This window comes from Struthio camelus, chromosome 1, assembly GCF_040807025.1.
Source record: "Struthio camelus isolate bStrCam1 chromosome 1, bStrCam1.hap1, whole genome shotgun sequence".
Lineage (NCBI taxonomy): Eukaryota > Metazoa > Chordata > Aves > Struthioniformes > Struthionidae > Struthio > Struthio camelus.
In genome coordinates this window covers 52,101,188-52,112,112 of record NC_090942.1, presented here as the reverse complement: position 1 = coordinate 52,112,112, position 10,925 = coordinate 52,101,188, and the positions used below count along the sequence as shown (strand labels likewise).

Below are 10,925 nucleotides of genomic sequence, written 5' to 3'. Positions count from 1 at the left end.
AAGAAATTGTATGGAATGGAGTGAGGGAGCTGTCTCTTGACAGCTACTGTGTATTCCTGGAAAGAGGGAGAGGAAGGAAGAATGGAGAGTGAGTGGTCTACATCAGTCCCAAGAAGAGTTTGAACAGAGGGAGGTTATATTTATTTTTCTGTTTGTATTTCTGGAGCTAATGGCATTATTTATGTGTTTATGACACTTTAATACTCCTCTTCCAAGCTTGAGGCCAAAACTCATAGTCCTTACTCACCTGTGTAAATTCACTGAAGCCAATGGGACAATTTTTATGAGTAAAGGTTTACTATAAGGCCTAAAGGCCCAATGTAAATAGTAGATGAAAAAAAAAAATCTCCTGCATTAGATCAAATATATCTGTATACTTTACAGGAAAAGGTACTCCCTCCTCATTAGTTGCTGAGGACAGAGAGCACTTGTACTTCCTTGGTTATCATCCTCTGTAGTGTTTACTGTGGGAATGACGGCTGTCCCAGGTAGTATCTTTCTTAGCAAGAGCAGAATAAAGAGCTTCTTTAATTCTGAAACCACTCATTCTCTGAGATTTTGCTTAAAACCTAGACAAAGTAGCTAAATCAAAGTTAAAAGTGACAAAAAACAGCCAAAGAATTCACATTTGATACTGACCGCTGTGGTCTTCTTTTCATGTCCCTTGACGATTTCTTTTTTCTCACCAAGCCCCAGTTTGCTTACAGCCTGTTAGCCATAGTCTAGATGTTCTGGCTTGCATCAGCGTGTTTCACAACATCGACGTCCTTTGGAGACCAGATTTCTAAAGGATGCAACAAGTGCTTCTGCAAAGAAGCAAATTTCATCTCTCTTACTGCTGAAAGTCACCTTGAGAATCACAAACTGCCATTTGTACCCTAATATTGGAATAATACAAATGCGCTGTGGTTTGCATGAATAAACGTACACCATGAAACAGTAAGTCAGCTTTACTGCCTGCTTTGGAGCTCATTTTTTAAAATTTCTTTTAAATGACATGATCCACATGAACAAAACAATCCAATGTATAGAACTGTGCTTCAAAAAGACTATGCTAAGTAGCTATTTCATTAGACATACACAGGTACGCAGTTATGTGCATTAGGATGTGACCCAGTGAGGATCTGTCCTGAAGGCAGATCTCTGTGCCTGTGTGCAGCTGTGTCGGTAGGGGATGGAAGGCTACAGAGAGCCAGGGGTCCCCACAGTGGTATCTTTCAAATCTGTTTTTGATATTGTTATAGAGCTGTGAAAACCCTTTTTAAATAAAAGCACATTTAATGACGTAGTCACTGAGTCATACCTCCAGATGAAAGCAGTCTTCTTTCTTGGAAAACAAACTAATGGAGACATATCATCAGAAGTAATCATAGGCCGTATCTCATGAAAACACTAATCTGGAGAAATATGAACGTGAATTATCAAAAGCTGATACTTTGATTTTCAGTTTTGTAATCACCTTCATTTAATTTAGTCCACTAAAACATGAATATATTCTCATTCATATGGTGATCGTTCCTGTATTATTTGGTGCAGATTTTCAAGGCTTCACAGAGAAAATAATTGCTTAGCTTCACTTCTAGTTTAAAAAACAAACCTTGCTTTGCACAGCCTGCTGACATAATTATTTTCCTCTGGGGTGCTCCACCCTTTCTTCGTTCTAGGGAGTAATGGAACCAATGCTCACAGCTGCAGCAGTGGAGGCAGGACCTGTGTATTTTTTTGACCAGGTATTTCCTTTCATTTCCAGGATATTTTTCTTCCCTCTCCCTCCCTTCACACCTCTCCTGGTGTTGAATCAGAAATATTCATTTTGTTTTAGATGAAAACTAGAGTGAGAGAGAGGGACAAGAAGATACCAGAAGAACTGTCCTCGTATTTCAGTTTCCCTACTACAGATCTTCAACCCTTAAGTTGTACTCCCAGGTAATAGTGTTATGTCAGTAGTGGTGAGAGAGCAAGGCAGTTTCTATTAGCTAGGTTTTCAGGGTAAATTTCAAAGACACAAAAAAGGAGTCCAGAGTTGGATATGGCCAAGGCAGGATGGGAGAGATGGAGGAGGCACATGACCCGGAACCGTCACCGTGCCGTGCAGTGCAAACTGGGGGATACAAGTGGGAAGGTGACAGTGTCCTGTAGTTAGGCACTAATTCCTTGAGGTGTGGTACCTAATGTTTATTTCTGTTGTCAACATTTCACGAGTTTAACATGCAAATCATAAACAATTAGTTAAAGAATGCCACATAATAACCTTGTTCTACTGGTTTGCCAGGGACTGGACAACAGCACATTGCTGCATGCAGAGCTCCTCAGATTTCATGAAGTTCATGTCTGCTGACTAATGTATTAGGAGCTCATATCCACAGCATTGCTCTGGGGTGTGACTCCTCTGGATAATTGGGTTTTAAATTCAGACGTCTTCACATTTACTTGAAACTGATGTTTTTGTGCCAAGGAGGAGGCAATGAAATAAGGATAACAGACAGAAAGTTCTCTTAATTTGACCCTCAAACTGTCATTGGGAAATCAATACTGTTGGCCTGCTAACAATGCGTTACTATTTAAATTAGCCTTCACAAGTCACTTTATGTCTTATAATAATTTTTCCTAATGATGCTTCTTGGCTCCCAAGAAACTGCTGCAGAAATGGTTATTAGCTTTATGGCTGTCTGTGTTCAATCCCAGGCTAAAAAATAGTAAGGTGAAAAGAGCTGGAGACCACAAGGGACTGAAGTTTTTTTTACCTGTTGCTTTACATAGACTCTACATAGACTGTTGAAAGGTTGTAGAGGGAGAATAATGTAAAAGAAGGAATGAAAGATCTGATTTTTTGCATTAAAATTCACTTTTTCCTGCACTGCAGAAGCTTAGGAAGTTTGAAGATCCAGCGAAATTATGTTGGGCAAAAGTTGAGCAGCAAGGAAGAAAATTTTACTTGGAGAATAGTATTCTCAGAAATACCCAAGTAACAGAAGTCCTGGATTCTGTTTGTTTTCACTGAGGTCTATGTGCTTGAATGGCCAAGCCACTTTTTTGACAGTACTCTGGTACAGCCGTGGTGGTCTAAGAATGTAGGCAGGACCAGATTTGTAAGAAGAGGTAGTATCTTATATTAGATACTTCTGTACCAAAAAACTTGGCTAATGTTTTTCAGTTATAAAAACTGAACAAAGACACAACCTCTGCCTTCAAACCTTGTTTTGCCATCTTGCTTTTGAAATTCAGACTTTGTAAGTTCACTCCAGGCTGTTTCAGTCTATGAACACATTTCTGTGCAGTCAACTTTCAGCATGTGAGAAGTTACCATTGGAACTGGAGGGGTAACCATGTGGTTACAACTAAGCTTGTGTGTGTTTAGAAGCCTGAGGACTAAGGCTTTTTTGTAAATTGTCTTTGTGTTTTAGATTTTAAAACTCCTAAAACTCCTTAGTACATATTCCATATTTGCAATCCTCTAATTAAACCATTATAGTTCAAAATAAAGATGCTTCTCTCATAGCCGTGGAAGATCAGAGTTCATGAACTGAAAAAAACCCCCCACAAAATTGGGTATATAGAATCAGTAGCTGCTGAAAAAGACTTCTTTAGACATTCAAAGTTCCGTTACATCTAAAAACTAAAAGTCCTTTGCACATTGCATCTCAGAAAGAAAAGTCCTAGATTTATTTGATTTCCTCTTTTACTGAGGCAAGAGAAAATTCTTTTACATAGGAGAGGGGAAATCAATCAGCATGTTACATTATATCTCACTGTACTTCAGCTGGTGTAGTCCAAGGTATATGCTGTCAGTGCAGAGACTCCCTGGTTTGGCAACAGCTGTACTAAACCCCCACACCCTGCTCTGCACAGGTATTTCTGAGCTTGAGTATCTTCCCTGGCAGGAAATGTGGCTCAGTCTCAACTCCTATCCAAGGGAGCATTGCCAGCCTGCCCACATACATTGCAAGCAGCAAACCTAACACGTCTGTGCCTTGTATTTTCTTTAACTAATACTGCTCTTACTTAATGATGCAGATTTTTTTCTCCTCAGCCTGATTAAAGGCAAGAATCCCGGCTGTGCAGGGGAGCATACAGAAAGGCATGAAGATGGTTTCATAAATGATGATCCATCAAGAAAAGAAAACTACTCAGTTTTGCATCCAATGTCTTGTCATTCCCTGTGTAAAACCACCACTGAAGACACAAAAACAAAGGTCTCCCAAATACCTTCAGTCCAACAGGCAGAGGAGGATTCACCGCTGAACATTTTAAATAAGTGTGTGGCTGCCAACATGTTGCAGGAACTGGGAGAGAAGTTGCAGCCCTTTGCTAGTTATGAGACTGGTTTCCCTCAGGGACTTGTGAATATGCTGGCCTGTAACTGGAGAGAACTCACTGAGGGGACTGATTGTAATAAATGGCACCAGAAGTCACTAGCATACGAAAGTGTGAGATCCAGGAGAAGGCAGGCCTCAGAGGAAGCTAAGAATGGTGCTCCTGGGTCCAAATGTATGCAGCATGAAATCCCTGCCATCAGAAAAGACCAACACAAGAGGAACTTTGCTCTGTCAGCCTGTGCTACAAAGGAAAAAAGAAATGCTGAGACAGCATCAAACACACCTCTAGGAAGTAAAGGTAATGTCTTACTGAATAAGTGTGCTGTGTTGTAATGTTTGGCTCCCAAAGCAAAAAAGCACTTTCTGTTAAGAGTACGCTTTCTGTGCTGGGTAGGCTAACATGCTCTGCTTTATAGATGGATACACTGCAGTTCTCTGCAAAGCATTGTTTTAGGGCATGATGAAATAGCTTTGCAGCTGAAGCAAGAGCTACAAACACTCGGAAGAACAAAGCCAGTGAAACTGGGCAATGTTTCAAACCATTTATCAAAGCATTTTTAGTTTCCTATTTCAAGGTGATAAAGTCATAACATATTGCACCAATAAAGATCGTCCACATCCAGAGCATTTCATTCAGCAAACGTCAGTAATCCTCAATGCATACTCATAGGTATGGGACAAGCCTGGTCCGGCTTTCTGGGTGCTGCTGCAGTATCGCTTCTTCAAAAATGAAAGGAGAATATTTGTTCTTAAAAGCTGACTCAACTTTGCATGTGTATTCATAATCACTACACTCTGCTCTTCTCCTGTTTAGCTCCTGTTGTGCAAAACCATACCAGCCAGTCACCTGTCGCAATCAGCTTCTCGCTGTCATCCAAAATTTGTGAGGAAAGAGGTAAGAGTCCCAGGCTGCTCCTCTGTGAATGGCTTGTGTTTAATGAGGTGGTTGGAGTAATGCTGTACCTGAACATGCTGTCCTGGATGCCTGAGTTGGACTAAAGCATGGATTAACTGGGAATAGCTGTCAAGCAATTTTTTTTTTTTACCACAGTCCAGTTTTGAATGCCCTGTCCCTCTCTGATTATCTCTGATCATCTGCCAACAAAGTTTTATACCTGCTTTAAGTAGTAGCTGCAGATCCACTATTCTTTGCTAGCAGAATACAGACCACATCACTGCTTTGGGATATGCTTTTAAGCCTTTCCGTGATGGAAACTGTCTGACCACATGTATTTGACCTATGATAACTTTTGAAATGAATGGGAACACCAACACACCTTCATCACAAGGCATTATTATCAGTTCTGCCTAAAACGTGTGGACAAATTTGATGATCAAGAGGGAAGAACCGCTTATTCTGCAGCACTCATTGGATTTCTTTAAGAACATTGCCATGTGGGGGAAAAAAAAAAAGACGTTCGTGAGCTTTCTGTCTACCCTTGGCCATGAAGTTGGTCAGGTGCTGCCAGGACTATGCAGAACTGAAATTCCTTGGCTGGTGAAAGCTAAAAATGCTGCAGAGGTATCAAACATCCTCCCACTGAGGGCTAGCTCCACGAATAAATATATAGGCAGTGAAGGGAATGAATAATATCTCCTCCTGTTGGTTTTTGAAAATGTAGCATCCAGTTTCTTCTGGTTGTACCAAAGCAACAGCCCTCCTGAAGCTGGACGTGCTTCACCACAGAGTTGCATGCCCTTTGGGGTCACTGTGCTGTTAGGTTTGCAAGACTACTTATTCAACCTACCCTTATCCCTACCCTTTTCTTTCTCCTGGGAACTGCCGTTTGCTTGGTCTGTTGTCACAAGCTTGTTTCTCACTTGATGATGGGAATGTCCAGGAGCGGGCTGGTCACACTGTTCTGTTGTTGTAGTTCTAACCCAGCAAGTACGTGTTTCTGACTAACTTAATTTTCAATTTATTCACAGTGAAATAGGAAAATTAGGGAAACAGAGCTTCCCTGTGTTGATTTTTACAATTGTTGGGCGCATTCTCTGGCAGTCTGTATCTGTGGCCATTCTTTACCACCTCATCTGGACTTTCACCTCGAGTAATCTGCTGAGTGCTTGATAATAACCATTGCAACAGATGTTCAGATTGAAGAAAGATCACACCTTGACCATTTATCTTGGGCTTTCTTACTTTTTGAGAAAATAGAGTGAGAACAACTGAGACTCTCCAGAAGTTAAGGGACCTCTTTCTCCATACTCCCTTAGGTCTTCTTAAATCATCCACAAACTCTGCAGTGTGCACTAAGTAAAAGGTACTTAGCATAGTGCAACTACAACAACAGATGTCCTGTAGAACTGCATGCTAAAAGAACGCTGTGTTCCTGCTGCTCACAGTGATGCATGGCTTTATTTTCCAACTACTTCTCCAGACTATTGCCAAGAGTATTTGAAGACTACCACATCCAGCCTGTCTCAGCAATGATTCTGAGTGCATCTGGCTGTATCCCAACAGTGACTGTAAGTCCAGTGGGAAGTCAGAGTAGGTCCAGATAAACATTTAATCTGGATTTTATTGGAATAATCCAATTTTCTGGAGGTCCTCCCTGCTCATAGACATTGTTCTCTGATTTTCAGTTGAAGGAGCCTGAAATACACGTTCCCTCTTTCTCCCACTGTATTCTGCAAGGGAAGGAATCTGTTAAAGAAGAAAATTCCCAAAGCGTCATAACTGTATATTCATAACCTTACTTTATATTGACATGCCATAGAACAGGGCTGACATTAACCTCATTCTTATGCATTTAATTCTGAACTCTTATGTTGTTTCTCTAGGTTGGATTTTCCAGCCCTCTGACTCAAATGCTGAAGATCTGCCTTATGTGCGGGCACTGAAGAGACTACAACAAATTCAAAAACAAATGTAACAAGCTGAGGTTTTTATTTCCGTAGGCAAAGTTAGAATATATGGCAATGTTTTTATGAAGTAGAATACAAATGATGGGAGACCATTTAACCAAATTGACACACTAGTCTGGAAAGCATTACTGTTCCAAAAAGTTTGAGGGCTCAGCTTAACATTCCACTGTTCATGAAAGGGAAGCATTTACTTTTATTTTAGTTACTGGAAATGGAAGATAGAAGTTATCTCAACAGAGATATTTTCAAGGTTTAATGGTGAGACAAGATTAATATTCTCTGATTATCGTTAATCTATAGATTAACTTTCCAACAGTTGTAATAACCTGTTTGAATATCTTTTGCAACAGAAATCATGGCTAATGAAAACCACTTTGCATGTTTATAGTATACTGTGATCTCTGTAGCTTGTGGCCTTGTCAGGGCCTGAGAGAAGACTATCGTAACGTATTATCGCCAGAATCAGGCCATTAGAATTCTTCATGCTGCTTATACTTATCCCTTTTATTTTCACATTGCACAAGATGGCTTTACCTCCCTGTAGACATCTCATAGAGAATTGGTCATGTGTTTAAAATAGATGGTAGTCTCCAAATACACCAGTCATTCCTTGAGTGCCAACATTAGTGGTACAATAGAGAGTATCAAGGGATAGCAGATGACACCTGAAATAGTTAAGTTCTACCCTGCCTGGATCAATTCTCTGTGGCGTAAGTGCTGGAATTTGTAAACCAGACTAGGTTTAAATGAAAAATCTTTGGTGATTCGTAATTATAAGCATTGATGACTTATTAAGGTTAACCTGTATAAATTTGTATCCACAGCACGGTTTATGACTTTCAGTTGGTACATATCCTGCTGTTTAACTGGTAGTTCATGTGCACTGGCAATAACTTCAAATGTATTCAGATTTAATAAAACCAGCATAGTATCTTAGGTGAAAAATGATCATTCAAAATAATGGGTTTAGCAGCTAGTGGCTGTATAAAATCTAGCAGTTATCAGTATGTAAGAATGTATACATCAACAATATAATAATGTATACATTCACCCTGGAATGGATTATTATCACTGCTTTGTTCCTTTGGGAACTGATTACCCCAAACTCCAAGAGAGATTTGATACCAGAGCAAGAACTGAAGTTTGCTTTGTTTGACCAACATATGTATGTCAGGCTCCAATAGCTGTAATTTCCAAAACCAAGCAAAAAGAAAAGCAGTAAACAAGCTTAATATTTGAGGCTCATACTGTTCTGATGATTTAAATGAGCATTGTTGTCTGCCCACCCATGAGACATATCAAGTTTTAGAACTGCCTGTTTTAGAGAGCACTCTATTTGTCTTTTTGCCTCCTACTACTTCAACATACTCCAGCCTGCAGTTGTTAACCACTGGATAAGTCACATCTAAACACTAAGAATACCAGTGCTTCTCTGTGGTGCAATTTCTGGGATCTACCCTATTACTATCGCCCAAAGCTCTGTAGTCAGGTGACTTAACCATCTGATTGAGGACAACATTTGTGCCATGAATAGGAGACTGCCTCCAAGCAAAGCATTTCCTTCCACAGGTCCTGAACATGTTTTCTTTGCAGCATTTTGTAGACCTTGTTAGCCCATCAGCTTGGAAGTAAAGTGCTGCTCCTCATATTGCAGTACTCCAGTGCTGTTATCAGATTCCTTTGACAGTGTACAGGAGTACACAGGCTTAGTGTTTTTGAATGTTTATGCTTAGCCTGGACAGCAAAAAGTTTATACTGAGTACTATTTTATGGCAGAATTTAAGCAGAAAGAAGTATTGACTTGAAGATAAAAACATTGACTTGAAGATAAAAACATTGCTTTGATTCCTGCTAGCTAATATTTTATATAATTAGCTTTCCTCAAAATCAACCAGCTTTTGTGCTTATTTTTTTCCTTTAATGATTTCATTTACCTAACACTCCTGTGATGACCTGCACATTTTTATAACTGCTTAAAAAGCAACGGATAAAAGTTCTTCATACATGTGGAACAGTACACATAGAAGGTATACTTGAAGAGGATGTCAGCCAAAGGCTGGCAGGACTGAATAGCTAGAATTGGATTAATTAAGGCTAATCTGTAATTATGCCTCTCTGCTTCTCTGTTGTGATCAGTTCTGGGACTGAAATAGACACAAATGTGCTTGCCAGATAAGGAAATTTTAAAATATTTTAGTATTGTTCTTTCTCAGAAGGGTGAAGTAAACAGTAGGAACAAAAAGTAGCACAGTAGTGTATGGAATCCAGGATGGTGAAGATGAAGAAAAAAAATCAGGTGAACAGACTTTCTACAGGGATGGTTTTATTGCCCCTCACAATCAATGGATCTCTGCCCATGTGCATGAGAAGAGGATTGGTATGGTGGGTTCTAGTGCCAGCTCAACCACAGGTGACTTATGTGATCTTGTGCAACTAATTTGATCCTTCTCTATGTATGAGTAATGTGCTAGATAGTATTTATCATGGAAAGCTTGATTCATTAATGTTTATAAAGCTTCTCAGGATTTTCAGCTGTAAGAATTTAGAACAGTAAAAAATCATATTTTTAGTTGTAAAGAGGTCCCTGTGAAAGGTTGTTGGTGAAACGACACAGAAATCTGCCACTTCAGGCTGATGCAGCTTGAGGAGGGAACTGGGAGACTGGCAGGTTCTTTTGCATCAAGCAGAAAGGAGAAGATCAAGAGGGGAACAAATGCTTGGGCACATTTTACCCATACTGTAGCTGAAAATATAAACTTAATGACTTGCTAAGATGCTTGTAAGTGTATAATAGCTGAGACTTTAAACCAGGAACGTTCATCTGTCACTCACAGTGGCCACGCTGGGCAGTAAGAAGTCTGTACAACCACACTTGACTGCAACTAATGGCCTGATTCCACTGGCAAAACACTGAAATGACCCTAATAAATTTAACAGCTGATGTTGAATTTAACAAATTCAGCAGGCTGTCAGCTGATCTTTCTGAAACTGTCTGAATGCCCAGCTAAAGTAGTAGCCTTGATTATTTCTACTTCAACTAAAAAATCGCAAGTCAAAATGTGTTTTTTGCTCAGGTCAAACTTCCTTCTAAGCTAATGTAAGTCTTAACTGAGGATTCTGCTTAGCAAGAACTAATCAGAGGTTTAATTTTTTTTCTCTCTCGTGTAAACAGAAAAGAACAAGTATCCGAGCAGAAAGAAGCAGGGTTTGGTAAACCAATTATTCTCCGACATTATGGTGATCCCAGAGAAGAAAATTTCCTCAAGACATGGAAGGGTCAGACTGGCATGACTGTCACACCAGCGCTGCTGTATGGCAAACCTCAGATCCCAATGGCCAAGAAAACAGACCCCCCACAGAGAAAACTGCATTATGGGCTGAATGATGGCTCATCTTTAATTTAATATCCTTTCTGTTTACACAGCACATGTGAATGCCAGCAAGCGTGTGACAGGCTGCACATTCTGTCTGTCTGCCTGTCATGGTGGAAACCACAGAAGATACAGTGCTTCATAAATATACTTCTCACTTATATGTCATCTTTGCTCCTGGGAAGGTCACTCTTGGCCTTTACCAGCAGGAATTTCCTATTGCCCCGTGTTAGCTTAGTCAGGCAGGTGGATTTTGTACTCAGAGCTCTTCCCATCCTCCATCTCTTCCAACCCACTTGGCTCTTAAGGATATAGAGCAGGTAGAGAGTGTTAGTCCCTGTGCGCTCTGCATAGGCATGCAACAGAAGCC

General features: G+C 40.1%; 1 protein-coding gene across 1 annotated transcript; it reads left to right on the top strand.

The window, feature by feature from the left end:
- Window positions 1-932: 932 nt before the first annotated feature.
- Window positions 933-10,922, top strand: LOC138066729 (uncharacterized). The gene is made up of 7 exons (XM_068937989.1): window positions 933-939; window positions 1,665-1,730; window positions 1,823-1,926; window positions 4,031-4,614; window positions 5,131-5,211; window positions 7,101-7,188; window positions 10,357-10,922. The coding sequence occupies exons 2-7, from the start codon at window positions 1,671-1,673 to the stop codon at window positions 10,586-10,588; spliced, it is 1,149 nt and encodes a 382-aa protein (XP_068794090.1). The 5' UTR covers window positions 933-939; window positions 1,665-1,670; the 3' UTR covers window positions 10,589-10,922.
- Window positions 10,923-10,925: the final 3 nt, after the last annotated feature.

What these genes read in the sequence shown, in the direction of transcription:
- LOC138066729 (XM_068937989.1), top strand. Translation starts at nt 1,671, where the DNA reads ATGGAACCAATGCTCACAGCTGCAGCAGTGGAGGCAGGACCTGTGTAT. An exon ending in CCCTTAAGTTGTACTCCCAG is followed by an intron (nt 1,927 to 4,030) that starts GTAATAGTGTTA and finishes TTTTCTCCTCAG; the next exon opens with CCTGATTAAAGGCAAGAATC. An exon ending in CAACAAATTCAAAAACAAAT is followed by an intron (nt 7,189 to 10,356) that starts GTAACAAGCTGA and finishes TCGTGTAAACAG; the next exon opens with AAAAGAACAAGTATCCGAGC.